We start from the raw sequence: 16,838 nt of genomic DNA, 5'->3' as shown, positions 1-16,838 counted from the left end.
ATCAAAGAGAACTCGCCACCAGCCTTCCTTATCTTAACCCTTATCCTTATCTTATCTTATCTTATCTTTATCTTATCTTAAGTAAGAGTGAGTTACCAATAGGAGTAGGTGATTAGGAGTTTGAGTTTAATTAGGAATTCCCTTCTGTAATCTCCTATTTAAGGAGTTACGAATTGAAATAAAACATTATTCAGTTTTCCAGCCAAGAAAAGAGTGAGGAGAGTTTGGGTGGTCTCTTGGACAAATCACCCCAAAGGAGAGTTCGGGTGGTCTCTTGGACAAATCACCCATTGGGTTTCCGTAATAGGGCCTGTAAGCAAGGGAAGGCGCAAGGGGAAGCAGGGGGCTTTCGCACCGTGGACCGACCCGTGACGGGATCCTACGCGCGGGACCGTAACAAAATGCAACTAGATTCTTCTTTGCATTTTATTCAATATTAAAAAGCAATCAAACTTAGAACTTAGAAGTCACCATATATGCAACTAGGTTCTTCTTTTTATTTTACTCAATATTAAAAAGCGATGAACCAGGTGGGAGGAGCACTTATTCTCTAAGTTTATAATATCTATGGTAGGTGTCATGCCATTAAATTAAGACGCACACTTCACAAATCCTGGTGTAGCATTCCAAGTTTTTCTTTGGTTCTTCTCTTTTCTCTACTTGTAATAAACTAACACATACCACATACTACAAGTTCTACCTTTCCAAGAACAAAAACTCTTTTTTTCTGTTATAATTTTCAACTAGTATTCCTGTCTAAAAGGTAAATAGTAATCACCCCTCATCTCATCCAAACAGCTCTTTGATGACCTAACATTGTGTTCTTGGTATTAATTAATTAATTCAGAAATAGACTCATCTGGAGGATCTCAAAAATAAAACTTTTACTCTTCTAATCTTCTCCATAATAGAATCCTCCATGCTTCATGAAATTGAAATTGCTGCTCTGTCTTGAACCTGGAAATTGGACAACGTTTCTTCATACATACCACTTTACCGATCATAAAGATGTCAGTCAACCCAAGCAACATTTTCCACCTAACATGAAGTCACCTTAACAATGCCTAATCCAAGAAAAGGTATTCTCAGAAATGTTATGCAAGAACCCCATTTGATCTAAATTTGAAGTAGAAAGGCTTTCAACTTGTCGTCCTTCCTTCTCTTAATTGTTTAAGCACTGAGAAGTTTCTTCACTGCCTTCTTTTCCATCTCACAACTAAACTTCCATGTGCTTGGAATTTGTCTCTAGTATCATACGGTACACAACTACATAGAAATTTTTGTCAAAGTTAATTCAGAAACAGGTTTTCAATATATTGAAAGAATGCCATTCTCCTATACCATAAACTTGCTTTGTTGGTGTTGAGAGGAGATGTCAGAAGAGCAGAGCATATTAGATTAACCTAAACAAACTCTTCCTGAGCGGTTTCTTTTTGTAGCTTTTACAGAATTCTCATATGTATAATCCCTCAATGCAATAATTCAGATACTATGCATGGAAATTGGAAAATGAAAAATATCTAACCAATGCAAGTCAATTCCACCAGCTAAATTATCTTCTGATGACAGCTAAAGTTGCCAAAGAAAGCAAACAAATATCCATGAACAAATCTCAGTTAAACTGGAATTATTGAACAACTTTTCATCTACCATTACCATACGGTACTCCTGACCAACCATGAAGAATTGTTCTCCTTAATCTACACACACAATTTAAACTATATTACCCCAAGAAATAAACAATTTCAAAGAAGCTCTAGGAAAATGTACAAATAGCATATTCCAAAAGTAAGAATAGCAAAATTCTTCAAAAACAAACCAGTTCAAAACATTACAAAATGCATAAACCAAGTAATAGTAATCCCTCCCACCTTTCCATGTACTAAACTAAATTCAACTGAACTCAATAAAGCCTTATTCCAACCTTCTGGGTCAGCTGCATGTATGATGTATATTCCATCATTTCACTCTATTCAGTGCCATGTTCATTATTAAATTATGGGCACTGCATTTACATCTGAATAAATTTTGTAGTTTCGTGTTAAAAAAATAAATAAACAAAATAAAACTTGTCCCATCCCCTGTATGGAAAAACAGGATTCATGTAGCCGACTCCATATAGTTGGGAACTTGGGATAAGGCATGGATGATGATGATGATCCCATGTCAAAGCGGCCTCTGAAAAGACCCATCCAGGAGCAGAGCAGCAGTGAGTAGGTCCCCAATAAAGACTAGGAAATTCAAGATTTGAGCCCATAGACAGACTTTCGTGATATCATTTAGTAAATTAGAACTCAGGTTTTAAATTCCACTTTTGTTCTAGCTATCTGGGGTCTTAGGAGGGGTCGACCAGATAAGGACCAAATCCTTGGCATTTTTTGCCGAAGTGGCTGCTATTAGATTCAAATCTGCTTCTCCATGCTTGTCAATGTGAAATTTTACCAGTGTATCAAGCACTGGCCCCTTTACTGCTACATTACATGTAAACATGATTAAAAAACCACAAACAGTGACAGAACACAATACAAGCTTATACATGAAATCCCAGGAATATCTATTTTTTCTCCCTAAAAGTGATCCAATAAACTTTCATTCCTGCAACAAATATGCATATATGTGCCAAAAATATACAGAGTGCTTATGTAAACAAAAAATGGCATGGTGAATACATCCAGAGAAGACACCCTATCTTATTTTCCTATCTCAAACTGTCGAAAGATTGGATTTCTCTATCATGAAATTATCAAAAGGGAGGAAAAAGAAGACAAGAAAAGATTCTCGTTTCATAAAGCCTAAAATTAGTGGTTGATAGTTGGGAAATCCAGATCCTCACCGGCACAGGAAGAATGCCTAGAGACGGTTTTGGTATGATTATCTATGTTTTCTCAGGCCCAGTTACAAGGTGCTTCTGTAGACCACAAATCTTAGCTAAAGACAGGGTCCTCAGAAATTCTTTGTACTGTGGGTTGGTTATTCTTTTATATGTTAAATGTATTATAGTGAGTGAAGGTGTATTGTTCTGTTTTTCTTTTCTGCCTTCCCTAATTAAATAAAAGAAACAGTGGTCTAACACTGGTCTAGATCTATGGAAACTGTAAGACAAGCATAATTGGTTTTTATCAACAGCTGCAAGAACTAAAATCATGTTCAAAACCAAAGCTATCCATTCGAATTCACACACACCACATAGTTTGTAAATCTAGAGACTTTGTTAGAATCAGGGGAAAAATTGCATTCATACATCTTCTCAAAGTGTCAATTCAGTTAGTGGACCTTAGATACTTCTTAAAGCTCCTCAGGATACTCCACATGAATGTAGAAACAAAAAAGAGGATGACACCAGTTGCAATAGCATACTTGAGACCAAGGTTAACAAGCAAGTTTACTAGAAGCCCAGCCAAAACTACTCCACAAAGATTCGCAGAGAAAGCAGACCAAAAGGGCATATCAAGAACGGAAGCTATAATAGCTCCTGTCCAGGCTCCAGTTCCAGGGAACGGCACAGCCACAAACAACATTAGACCAATCCACTGGAATTCTTCTACCGGCCCGGCCTTCTCCCTAGCCCTCTCAAACAGCAGGTCCAAGAAACGCGATGCCGAATTGTTCTTTCGAGCAATAAAAGACGCAAACCTCTTCAGATAGAGTACAATGAAAGGAACGGGAACCATATTCCTGCAGTTGCCATCAAATTATTATAGATAATCCACAGCAGACAAGACCCCATAAAGTCGAAGTCTTCTCTAAAATGGGACTAGAAGGACCAAAATCCAAATTAATCACACACAAAATTTGTCAAAAACATTTAGTGCATTTTCGATAAATACATAACTGTAAATCCAGAAGAGGCCAATTTGTCACATTACGTCCTGATAATACTGGTTAAAGAGAAAATTAAATCTACCCAGCTGCTGAGTTCAAGGGGAAAGGAGAAGAGAAGAGACTGACCCAAGAATAGATAAGACGGTTAGGAGCGTAGGCTTGAGTTGCATCCAGTAACCAACCGGAATAGCCCCCCGAAGCTCAATTACTGGAAGCATAGCGAGAGCGAAAACAACAGCCTGGTCAGGCCATCCCGAGCTCCGAAGAGCGCTTGCAATTTTCAAACCAAAGCCCGATGCTCTCATGGAATCAGTAGCAGCACGAGCAGCGCCACATGCCAGGAGCGAAACAAGGGAGAGAAAAATCCATACTACAACCGAGAAAAGAACTCCGAAGGATCTCTGTGGTTCGGCGTCGGACGAAAGAAGAAACTTTTCATTATCCACCGCAAAAGGATCTCCATTTGAAGTCGTTGCCGTTGCTGCCGCTGAGGCAGAGAAACCGGAAGGAGAAATTGGTATTAGAGGACTCAGATGAAAAAAACGAGGGAGTGCATTGGAAGATTGAAAGGTTGAGGAAGGCTTGGACTTGAAACGAAGTTGGTGGGGAGAGATGAGTGGCGGAAGGTGTCTCGGTGAGATTTTAAGAAGTATTCTTGCAGGGGTGAAGGCTGTTGCAGGATAAGCAGCCGTTGCAGCCATATGGAGGAGGTGGAGGAGGAGGAGGAGGTGGAGGAGAAGAAACAATAATCTTCAGGTGGGTGTGTGTGCAGTGTGCGTGTTCAAGTCCAACCCCTCCATTTCTCTAAGCTTCTCTTGAAACTATTAACCATTGGATTTGCTTTGATGCTGCCTGCACTCTGCAGGGAGATAAGATCATAAGAATTTTCAGTGAGGATATGATGATAGCTTTTTATAATGGGACCTACGGCTACGGGGCAATTGCCAATGGGAGGAGAAAGCGAGAAACCAATGGAACAACAACTTGGAGGTAGTTGGTCGTGGTCCGGCAATAAATTAGACCGGTCGAATTGCAGAAGAGTAAATAGCACACGGGAAATGGCCAAAAAGGGTCCACCAAGGGTTATTTTAGTTATTGCATTAGAGTGGAACCGACCGGGTTTTTTTTTGCTGGTTGGCCCAAGGTTAGACCATCCACGATAGGAATAACAGACGGATTTGTGCGTGATCAAACCCATTCAACTCGATGGTCCATGAATTATATGATATGATGGCCTTCTTGTGTGTGTTTGGTTCCGTTCATGGTTTTTAAAATCAGACCGGATCGGATGGTCGGCCCAGAAAAACCAAGTGACCGGTTCTGTTTTTCCCTAAAACCGGATTTTTGCCAAAAAACATTGATTTGGTCAGCAAATCATTGACTCGGGTGGTTGAACCATTTGAACTATTTAACGGTTTTGATCGTTTTTTTTTTGTCAAAACAAGCCAATTGTTCGATTCAAATGGTCGGACCATTCGACCCAATAACCGGACCCCCTGAACGGTTCGTTGTTCAGGTCAGTATTAAAAACCTTGGTTCCCTTTACGTTTTTTCATTCAACGTTTATACTTTATTTCCTTGTAAAACCGAGAAAGGTAATAATTACAACTATTTATGACAATTAGGAACCACTAGGCACCACATCCGCATAACAGTGAAAAAACGTCCTGACCGTTTGTGAAAGATTTGAAAAATAATTTTCCCAAATGGTAGAGGTGCACAAAAACCGAAATCCACTTTTGCCATTCTCAATATATACCGAAAAACAAAAGAAAGAAACTGTTGAAGTAACGTCTATATAATAACATTTATTAAATAAATGCCCACGAAACCAAGCACCCCGCTTGTGGAGGCCCTCTACCATAGAATTCCTTACGATACGGGCTTTTTCATATGACATTAGGCCCAAAACATACATACATATCAATGTACACTTGAGGCCTGATGGTCAACCACAAAAAGCTTGCACCCACACGGACCTCCTATAATATGGATTGATGCTTACTGACCATCTTAATAGATCACTAGCAGCCCAATTATGGATGATGTATTGATATTATCAAATCCAATATGGCTGCTACCTCCATGACCTTCAAATCCAATTGAATGACAGAGCCCTCAAACTTTATTTGATACTTCATCCTAACTCTCTCCTTTCACATAGAAACATTTAAATGTAATTAACTGTTAAGAGTATTATTAAGCATAAATCATGTAAATAGATAAATGTTGACTGTGTTTATTTCTATGAAAACTTTGGGTTAATTATTAAGCATAAACCCCATCAAAACTCTAGGTGCCCACTTTATAAATGACTGGTTGAGTTGAAATAGACCAAAACTTTGGGATGACCGGCTGCTACGTTGATTGGGGGCGAGGCAAGTTTTGGCTAAGGCTGCAACTTGGGACGGGTTGGCCCTAACTCAATCTGAAAAAGTCCGGTTGAGTTAGGTTGGGTTGATGCTTAAGTTAGGATTAATCATTCATGCAATTCGATCTAACCCAAACCTGACTATATATTACATGTAATATATAAATATATGTTATATGGAATATATCATATATTGATTTGTTTAGATGCATGATTCACTTAATCCTAATCGGTATGACTAAAACCTTAATAACATATTTTATGTTTTTGAATATTTTATTTACCGCCCATAAAAAATCTATCATAAGTCATTGCTCATAATAAACTATAGTCATTTCAAACACATGTTTTTCTGAATTTTGTACCAAAAAACCAATAAAAATGTCAACAAACAAGTACTAATAAAAAATAGGATTAATATATGTAGTGAAAGTTGAGTTAAGATCTAAAATTGAGAAGAAGGTTGAGTTGGCCTAACCCAAAGTTGACTTCAGGATGGGTTAGGGTTGGGGGTTTAGAACTTAGGGTTGGACTCAACCCGACTCAACTTGCAACCCTAGGGTTGAGCTAGAGTTAACCTTACTGCAATGGATGGTCTGTAGGATCTAATTATGCAAGTAAACACCAGAATATGTTACATTAGTCAATATTTTGGCCATGTTCATTTTTTTGGGGAGATAGGAGGGGAAAGTGATTCTCATTAACCAACTTTACATTGTTCTTTTTTTCTATAAGCTTTAGACCCCATTGTAAAAGTTAGTTTCTCAGAGTAAATGATATCAATCTCTCATGTGGGTAATTAACTTTCCCACCTATAGGGAAAACTTACAAAATATAATGGGACAAATTTATTCGTTCTAACATTGGCTTTTTATGAATAAAAAAAATCATTATATAACTTACTTGGGATTTACCAGGAATTTACTTGATAAGTGTTTCCCACGAAACATTTACTTGAATAAGTGCACTGGCCCAGATAAATAACATTCCAAAAATACAAACAAAGCCTTTATCCTAATTATTAATTATCAATGGTGTTGTTGCATATTGCCCAAACCTGAAAAAATATGCCAAAAAAAAACTGAAAATATGGACAAATGGATGTTGGAGATTGATTTTATAAGAAAGACGATAGCATGCATATAATTAGGGCTTCATGTTAGAGTCGAATCCTTTAAACTGCATTACATTCAAAATTTCACAAACAATTCTCTCTCTGTGTCTCCCATTTTAAGGATTCCCAGCTGGTTACAACATGATCACAAAGGATTTTATTTGAAATAAAAGGGAAGAAAGCCAATTGACGGGTGGTTCAGTTGTTACGGTTGCTGGCTAGCTCGTTGCCTCTAAAACTTGGATCGAAATCCTGCTGCTGTTACCACGATTGGGGGCTTAAGGGTATGGGGATTTTTTGCGTTCACGGTTACATGAGCTCCAATCAAATATGGAAATACCAATATTTGAGATAATTTGCCTTAAAAAAAATATTAGAGATAATTTCAATTCCAACTGATTTTTTCTTTTTTATTGCCTTATTGGGGTCGTATGCAGCCTCATTATTTTTTTTTCCTCCATCATAAAGGATCTAAATCTCAAATGATTGGGTAGAAAATCATCATTTCCTTCTTTTTATAGCCTTGAATAGAGTTTAATTAGTAATCTATGCAACTTCTTTTCTCTTCTGTTCATGGTTTTTAAAACCGAACTGGTCAGGGGTCTGGTTATTAGGTTGAATGGTTGAATCATTTGAATCGAACGCTCGGCTTGTTCTGATAAAAAAAAATCAAAAAATAAAAAATAAATAAATAAATAAATAAATGGTCAAAACCATTCAAATGGTTCGAACGATTAACCGCCCGGTTCAGCGATTTACTGACCAAAATCAATGGTTTAATTTGGGGGGAAATCCGGTTTTTGGGGAAAATGGAATCAGTCTCGGTTTTTCCAGTCTGACTGTCCGGTCCGGTCCGGTTTTGGAAATCATGCTTGTGCTTCTCAAACACCTATGCTATGCTATGATTAATGTTCTGAAAATTGTAACCATATCGTAAATCATAGAAAAAGTTGAATTGAATCAAACCGTGAATTGTATCATAAACGTAAGATAATTTTTATTTTAAAAAAAATGTCAAAAATTAAATATAGATATATTAAAAAGGCTAAATATATTTGTGTGAGTAATCTTAGCCTATTTTAACCCATATCTACCACATATGCACCTAAAACAAATTGAATTTATCACTTATAAAATTGAAGCCTAAAGTGATACAGTAAAATTTAACTTGAAAGTCAAATAAATTCATAAACAATAGCACTTTTACCCACATATGATAGAAAATAAATTTAATTCTCAATCTTAAATAACATAAATAAATCATTTTCTAATAACAAGTCTTTCTTCTCAAAATGAAATATAAACAAAAAAAAGTGATAGAGTAGAGAACTAATTCTTAATTGAATTTATTTAAATTGTATAAATAGTAATATTTGTGAATCAAATTGTAGGATTCAAACAAAAATTGCAGAAAAGGACTTACATTAATAATGAAGTTTTTTAGACTAATTATTTTTAAACCATACATCTTAACATCTTTTTTGTAAATTTATCAATTTTATGGGGAGGGAAAAACCTCATATCTCATGCAGGGTCCAGATGTAATAGGCATGTTAGATAAGCACAATCAATGAGCACGTAATAGCTGTGTAACACATGTCCCGGTTAATGTGTCTTTCATCTAAACGTTTTTGCTCGGTTAAACAGAAATTATTCATTATTTTATTAGCCTTGTCAAAATAATAAAAAAAAAACTAAACATGTTGGGAGTTGGGATGCATTTAAGTTTTATTTTTTCATTATTTTCTATTTTAATTATTTTGACAAAGATAATAAAATAATGAATAATTTCTGTCTAACTAACAAAAACGTTTGGATAAAAGACACATTAACTAAGACATGTATCACACAGCTATTAGATGCTCACTCATTATACTTAGCTAACGTGCCTAATAGAAGGTAGTTCAGGTCACCAAGGAAGTTTACCAATTCATCGGAGCTCACACCTATTATAACCATCACCACATGCAACGTCCAATGAAAATAGGAACAGACCAGATTTTGTAAAAGAGATAAAACAATTTAGAGAAAAAAAAAAAAAAAACATTGCTGTATCAACATTTCATTGGACTAATGGGCTTGGCTCCTACCATGTGTATCAGCATGTAATCCGATTGAACAAGCCGGCTAGATTGTTATTCACGATGAAAATACATTTGATGGAACACATTCTCCAATTAGATAATAGCGAAGGGTTCTAAAAAACTTATTCCCACACTCTTGTATTTACTTTTTCATCCTTCTAGCCTATTCATTTTTCAGATTATAAGATGGAAAATTGGTATAACTGAAATACCCATATTACCGGATAATTGCATTTACCCAATCGAAAAACAAACGAGGCCTTGTTATTTTATCAATTTTCCTAATTATCATTTGCAAAACATTATATTTTTGGCATATTGGTCTAGGATTCTATTTGGTCAGGTCTGCCAGTGCCAGACCTCTTTCTTTCATGGCATGGAAAATTGAGGAGACGTTGGTGGGAAACTGAAAATTATTTGGTTCATTGCAATTTCCACAGCGAATTATTGATCACATCTAGACCTGTTCATGGGTCGGGTAGCCCGATGGGCCAGCCCGGTCCCCGGATGGGCTTGAACACATATTTGAGCCCGCAGGCTTGACCTCGGGCCTAAAAGCCTGAGTCCGACTATTTTACAAGCCGGGCTAGGGATTTGTTAAAAAAACTCGGCCCAAGCCCGGCCCGATCGGACTTTTAGATTAAACCAAAAACCCTAGATATCCTAAATTCCTAACCCCTCTCTTCTCCTTCATCTCTTTCTAGTCGAACCTCTCATCTCAGTAGTCAAACACTCACCAGCGCAACCTCACACTCTAAGTTAGACACAACCGGCGAACACTCACCAATGCAACCAGCAAATTCCAACAGACCAACGGTGAGTCCTCTCTCTCTCTCTCTCTCTCTCTCTCTCTCTCTCTCTCTCTCTCTCTCTCTCTCTCTCGTTCCTCTTCTCACTTATTCTCTCTCAAAATCTCAAACGCAAACGCAAATGCAAACTCAAGCACCGGTGAGGCGGCAAACACAAGCACCGGCAGTGGCGGTGAGTCCTCCCTCTCTCTCTCTCTCTCTCTCTCTCTATTGTTGCTCTTCTCACTTCTTCTCTCTCAGAATCTCAGACGTAAACTTAGGCACCAGCAAGGCGGCGAACACAGGCACCAACGGCGATGATTCCTTTCTCTCTCTCTCTCTCACAGACGCGAACACAACCGCCGACTGTGAGTCCTTTCTTCTGTTTGGTCAGGCTTCAAGCTTGGGCCTGGGCTTTGGGATTTTTATTAGGGCCAAGCTCGGACCTAAAAAAATCCTATTTGTGAAGAGTAAAAGCCCGATCAGGCTCGGCCCATGAACAGGTCTAATCACAACAGTTCCAGACTCCGTTACCAAAACATTTGTGGTCTTTTTTGTAAAAAGCATATTACCAACTCAGCATTAAGTATGGATAGGCCTGTTTCAAATTTCTAGAAAACCAGGCCAGCCCATACAAAACCCAAAATGACATTTAAACTCAATTTTTTTAATGTTAAGACAAATTCCCACACCAACTCAGCTTCTTTGTTTTGCTTATGAGGTGGCAATCCAACTTGGACTTCACATCATAGTTTCCTTACTTTTTTTAATTTCGAAGTTACTAATTAACTTGTGAAGACTAAAATGACCCTGCTGGGGCCCACTATTTAGATCTCTCCCCGCTCTCCCTCCTCTCTCTCCTCTTTCATTGTCTCTCCCACTCTCAACTCTCCTCTTCCTACAACTTTCTTCCTCCTAGACCTAGAACTCATCTTTTCCACTCTCATTCTCTCCTCCCTCTGTCTCGCTTTCGCTCTCCCTCTAAGATTGAAAAAGTTGAGTTTAAATGTCATTTTGGGTTCTGTATGGGCTGGCCTAGATTTCAAAAACACCAAAATGCCGCTTAGAATTCTTGGAAATCACTTTGTAATCGCTGATAAATTGCTTTTTGATGACTTTGCAGCATACGACCAAGCATACAAGCTTACTGCAGCAACACGTAGACCTCGAACTAGTGCAGACCCGGCTAGAAGAAGGGCGGTACAACAGTTGTAGCAGCAAGTTCTTTCGTGATCTGCTACTTTTGTTCGATAATGGTGTCGTCTTCTTCACCAATAACTCCCCATAATATCTGTCGCTACCATTGCATTAAGAGAGCTCGACACTAACGAGATGGCGAGTAGAAATACTAGAAAACTGGATAGATTAGCTGATGAACCACCCCAGCCACCACCCATTCCTCTTCCATCTAAATTGAATTCCGAGCCAACGGATTTGTTGTTTGTAAAACCTAAATCAACTGGTCCCATCATTGCTTGTCGAAAATGCAACTCCATACCAGCTAAGGCGTCCACGACAGCTATCGTGAGGAAAGGAGATCAAAAGCCATCAACAGTAGGAACAACAACAATGGCAGTGATTGATGAGAAGCTTGTTATCGATACGAAGCAAGTTGAGGGCAACCTCTACTATTAGCAAGAATTTAAATATGAATTCTAGCCAAAACCCAAGACATAGCTCGATCCCTCCATCGGGCAAAGGTGGTGCGGCTCCTGAAGTCAGTCATGAATCCAAGGTGGAGAAAAAGAACAATAACAAAGTTAGAGACGTTGAAGAGTTGTGTAAATGGTTCAAACAATAACAAAGGAGTTAAACAAAAGAAAAACAACAAAAAGATAGGCTACCCAACAAAGGTTTGGCAGGAAATATGCTACAGAACAAAGGAATCCAATGAACAAGTATCAGACGTCCACCTAAAAGAGCAATGAAACAAACATCTCTGCCTCCTCCCATACCATTGAAACGGGCGAGGGAAACGTAGAAATGGAGGCAGTTACATCTAGGGAGGCGGGGGAATGAATGATGAGGTGATGGCGGGTTCTATAAATTATGTAGCGCTTTGAATTGGCATGGGAATTTGTCCTAAGATTGAAAAAGGTTGAATTTAAATATCATTTTAAATTCTGTATGGGTTGGCCGGGATTTCAGAAATTTGATATGGGCTCGTAAGTTTTTTTTCTCTTTTTTTGAAGGGTTAATAACAGATAAGGGAAAATTTTAGGCCCTAATATCAACAAAAGTAATATTTTAACAAAATTTAAAAAATAGATTAATTTTTTTAAAAATAATATCAGTTAAATGCAAAAACATTGTTTATCTTCTTCCTCTTCCAACACCAGCACCCGTCGTCGCCTCCGACAATTTTCGGCAACACCACCGCTTACCTCCGCCGCTTTCACCCACCTCCAGCAATGTTGTCGGAGAAAACTCGCCAAAGAAACCTCCTTGTACTCCGCCATCAACCTCTCCCATTTCTCCCGGCACTGTTTTTCGTTCCTCTATTGTTGTTTTGTACTCCACTCTCTTTAAATCTCAACAATGAATACGATTGGAAGGAGTAAGGAGATATCCCTTGTTCATCTCTTCATTTTATTTCCCAAAGTTTCTGTATTTTCGGTTTTGTTGTTTGCAACAACTGCGAACTGTGTAAAGTGTTAACAAGGAACATGGAGAGAGATATTTCATCAAATTCTGTTGCTGAAGCATCTGGCCTTCTTTTGCCTACCGCCTTTACTGGATCGGGAAACGAAGATGGTTTCTTCAACCTCAACATCCCAAGGGCAGCGGGTTTCCATTTCCCCGCTGCATCCGGCATAAATCAAGGAATTACTCCATTTGATATCGGAGTTCTGCTTATTTCGACGTCAGATCCTGTGGCTTTCAGCTTCTTCAATGACTCTTTCACGCCTCCTCAGAACAAAAATATGATTGATTGCGATGCAGACGGAGATCAACCACCGAAATGCTCTATCAGCTTCATCAACTCGCAGAAGATAATACTCCCCAAACCCAAGCCATTCGATGAGCAACTGATGATGGACAATCCCATCGAAATGTGCAGCTTCAGATCAGAAAGTTTCAATCAGACTCTGCCTCTTTGCGATTGGAGATTTAGTCGGTTACGGGAGCTCTGTTCTATCGAACAAGCTTCTAAGGATCCAGGAATTTTGACCAGTTCTCATATGCAGTGAAACGACCTCGCCATCATCGAATCTTCTCCTCATGTAAATCTCCAGTCGTCGTCATCAACCAACTCTTACACACCGGAAGCTATAGTGAGAAACTTCGCGTTACGGAACCTTAGTTTCGTCGCTTGGCTACAGGCACCAAAGTGAAGCCCTCCGTCATCGGCTACAGTGCACATGAGCACATTGGCTAGGCAGCGACGGATGAAGATCGGCGACACGACGATGTGTCTGTTGAAGGTGATGCCATGGTGTCACAGGGGTACATCTACAGCAGAAGAAACCCATGCGGCGTCCAGGCCAAGGCAGGCTAGGACAAGCCTTTGTGTGGTGCGAGGCTAGGAGTTGCCCGATGAAATGGCTCCACCAAGGTTAGAAGCACAGGATCATGACCTCAAGTCGCATGGCTGGGGAACTCAACTGGCTCTAGCCAGTCCATGGGAGGCGCCGCTTACGTGCTAAAGGGGGAAGGCCAAGATGTGAGGTGACAGGGCGCCAATGTGATGGGTCTCCTGTATGCCGATGATGCAGGCACCTGTGTGCCAATGATGATAGGCAACCGCTTGGGCCGTAACACACCCGTGCGCTATGGGCAACGGGATAGCTCATTTAGCTTGGGCAAGGGGCTGGCATGGTGAAGGGTCATGCTTGAGCTAGACCCGCATGCCAAGCCTCCCTTGAGTGTTGTTGGCGCAGTGTTGGTCCATGCACTGTACCCATGAGCATGTGTTCGCCCATGAAGAACCATGCTAGCCATTAACCAGGGCCACCTCACAAGGGATGTTGGTCTTGGAGTGCCAAGGTTAGGCACCCAAAGAGGTCGACCACCACTCCTCAAAGATTACGTTAAGCTTTTGGTGGTCTACTTGAAAATAACATCAATTCTCCCAAAAATCTTATAGTTAAAAATGACTATGATGTCCCTTAATGTAAGCCTGCCAAGGGTAAGCAAAGTTAAGCTTGTGTCAAATCGTGACAGGCTCCCCACTCAATCCATTGTTGTCCTCAACAATGGTCCTTCTGTGAATGGGCGTCTGTGTCCTGCGCCATCCACTTGTCTGCCAGTTCCTGAGTTCGCCTTGCCAACCCGATCTTGTCTGTGTTGGTGTCCATTTATGGGGATGGAACCATTTCATGATGCCGGCCTGCCTAGACTTCAGCTCAAGTGTTGAGGTTACTCAAACCGCGCAATGGCTATGCCGTTGAAATGTGTGAGAAGGGCCCTCGAAGAAAATGGATGTGTGTGCTTCACGGAGGTCCGCCCCATGTATCATCTTTACCTCAAGGCTCGACCGTCTTTTTGGTAGATTTTCGATGGTGCTTCCGAACACGATGTGATAAGTCTACTCCTGCTGTTGGCGATGTGTCTTGGGTACCCTTTCACCATGCTAGCCTGTAGACTTCACTCGCCGTGTGCGGGTTACTCAAACCTAGTCCATGGCTTATGTTCTCTTGGCCCTCGAAACTACACTTCACCTCACCGGTTTGGGCTACCTCTTCGCTCCGAGGTGGTCCCAAAGTGCTGCTGCCTCAAGGAGATTTGATCGCAATGTGCGCGAGTGTGGCAACTTTTACCCATGATGTTGCCGAACATGCACTCGCCTTGTGATGTGTGTTGTCTGCTGCAAATGTTCCGCCTTGTGTGAGCTGAGCATGACCTCCGATGCATTACCGGTGTAAGGCCGCCATGCTCTAACGGCCAGTGTACCCACATTCCTATCATTCCAATATTGTGGCTTCAACCAAGGACCTATGATGCAAAACTGCCACCTTAGTGATATTCCTTGACCAACCGTCGACACCAACCAATTTCGGACTGTTGTCCCTGCCTTAGTAATGCCTCCGACAAAGCTACGGAACAATGGCTCATCCATCATGAAACCAAGATGTAGGTGCACCACCCAACACCTCACAAAATGAACAGCAACTGATATCCGTGAGGAAGCATGGCACTCCCCCACTCAAACTACCACAATATGCCTTCCATGAAAAGGCTCATGCGTCTGCCCCGCATGAGCACAACACTCAATGTGTCTTCCCCCACAAGGGCGTTGTTTTGGGGTCATTGGAATGGGGACACGATGAATAGCCTCTTGCCAGGCCTGATGTGCACTGCTTGCTTGAACCCAGGTGGAAGTGCCTAGGGACCACACCCCACAATGTGCTGCTTGTCGAGATGACCGCTTCAACTGGCTCTACACTAATCTGCTTTGATACCAACTGCGGCAGCAATTGGCTAGCTTGCTTTGATACCAACTGTCACGGGGGTAGATCTATAGCGAAAGAAACCCGTGCGGCGTCCAGTCCAAGGCAGGCCAGGACAAGGCTTTGTGTGATGCGAGGCTATGAGTTGCCCAATGAGATGGCTTCACCAAGGTCAGTAGCTGGAACATGACCTCAAGTCGCATGGCCAGGGCACTCGACTTGCTCTAGCCAATCCATGGGAGGCGTCGCTTACGTGCTAAAGGGGGAAGGCCAAGATGTGAGGCGACTGAGCGCTGATGTGATGGGTCTCCTGTATGCCGACGATGCAGGCACCTGTGTGCCAATGATGATAGGCAATCGCTTGGGCCGGAACACACTCGTGCACTATGGGCTACGGGATAGCTTATTCAGTTTGGGCAAGGGGCTAGCATAGTGAAGGGTCATGCTTGAGCCAGGCCTGCATGCCAAACCTCCCTTGAGTGTCGGTGGCATAGTGTCGGTCCATGCACTGTCCCCACATGCGCCCATGGGGAACCCTGGTAGCCATGCTAGCCATTAACCAGGGCCCCCCCGCAAGGGATGTTGATCTAGGAGTGCCAAGGTTAGGCACCCAAGGAGGTCGATCACCCATCCTCAAAGAGTACGTTAAGCTTTTGGTGGTCTGCCTGAAGATAATATAAATTCTCCCAAAAATCTTACAAGCGAATATGATGGTGATGTCCCTTAACGTAGGCCTGCCAAGCGTAGGCAAGGCTAAGCCTGTGTCAGACCGTGACAATGGGACTAGATGAGGATGGCGACGTTGGTGGATGAGGCGTACAAGTACATAGAATTCTTGAAGGCGTAGCTTAGAGCACTGCAGACCATGCCATGTTAGTCGAGCATTGAGTGGGAGGTGCCACCAGGAAATGTCGGCTTGGAGCTTGGTGGGCTGAAGAAACTGAACCGACAACAACTGCTACAGGTGCTGGTGAATTCTCCCGTGATACAGACCATCCTGTACTCCAAAAGATAATGTGTTTTCTCATGGGAAGCAACTGCTTTTGCTAAATAAGGTCACTGAGAACAATAATATTTCGGAACAATAGACGTTATTGTTAGGTTTTTCTTCCTCTTCTCGAGTTCCTTAAAGCGACGATGTTTTGAAATGAGGTGGGCGGAGTTGGGTAGAACTGGAGACCGAGGTAGGCGGAGTCATTATCGAAGGTTATCGGAGGCGATGGCGGGCGATGACGGACGGTGGCTCTAATGAATAGATTGCAAAAGGAA

General features: G+C 41.0%; 1 protein-coding gene across 5 annotated transcripts; it reads right to left on the bottom strand.

Moving 5' to 3' along the window:
- Positions 1–647: 647 nt before the first annotated feature.
- On the bottom strand, positions 648–4,746 carry LOC104586722 (small multi-drug export protein). Of its 5 annotated transcripts, none has more exons than XM_088886678.1 (3): positions 3,949–4,746; positions 3,358–3,675; positions 648–1,266 (listed from the first exon to the last, which is right to left on the bottom strand). In XM_088886678.1, exons 1-3 carry the CDS (start codon positions 4,521–4,523, stop codon positions 1,191–1,193), a joined length of 969 nt encoding a protein of 322 aa, XP_088742804.1. In that variant the 5' UTR covers positions 4,524–4,746; the 3' UTR covers positions 648–1,190. The 5 variants fall into 5 exon arrangements, with proteins under 5 accessions (XP_088742804.1, XP_088742803.1, XP_088742802.1 ...); XM_088886677.1 differs by having other exon boundaries at positions 3,242–3,675; positions 3,949–4,742; XM_088886676.1 differs by lacking the exon at positions 648–1,266 and adding an exon at positions 1,289–2,468 and having other exon boundaries at positions 3,242–3,675; positions 3,949–4,742.
- Between the last annotated feature and the right edge of the window lie 12,092 nt (positions 4,747–16,838).

Source organism: Nelumbo nucifera, chromosome 4 (assembly GCF_055504915.1).
Source record: "Nelumbo nucifera cultivar China Antique chromosome 4, China Antique-T2T, whole genome shotgun sequence".
In the NCBI taxonomy this organism is placed as follows: domain Eukaryota; kingdom Viridiplantae; phylum Streptophyta; class Magnoliopsida; order Proteales; family Nelumbonaceae; genus Nelumbo; species Nelumbo nucifera.
The sequence above is the reverse complement of the archived record's forward strand: the minus strand, read 5'-3'. Positions and strand labels throughout refer to the sequence as shown.

Bases quoted from the DNA above. Each gene is read 5' to 3' on its own strand.
- LOC104586722 (XM_088886677.1), bottom strand. From the start codon at position 4,523: ATGGCTGCAACGGCTGCTTATCCTGCAACAGCCTTCACCCCTGCAAGA. The intron at 3,676-3,948 runs GTCAGTCTCTTC...TGGCAACTGCAG, and splicing joins ACCGTCTTATCTATTCTTGG to GAATATGGTTCCCGTTCCTT.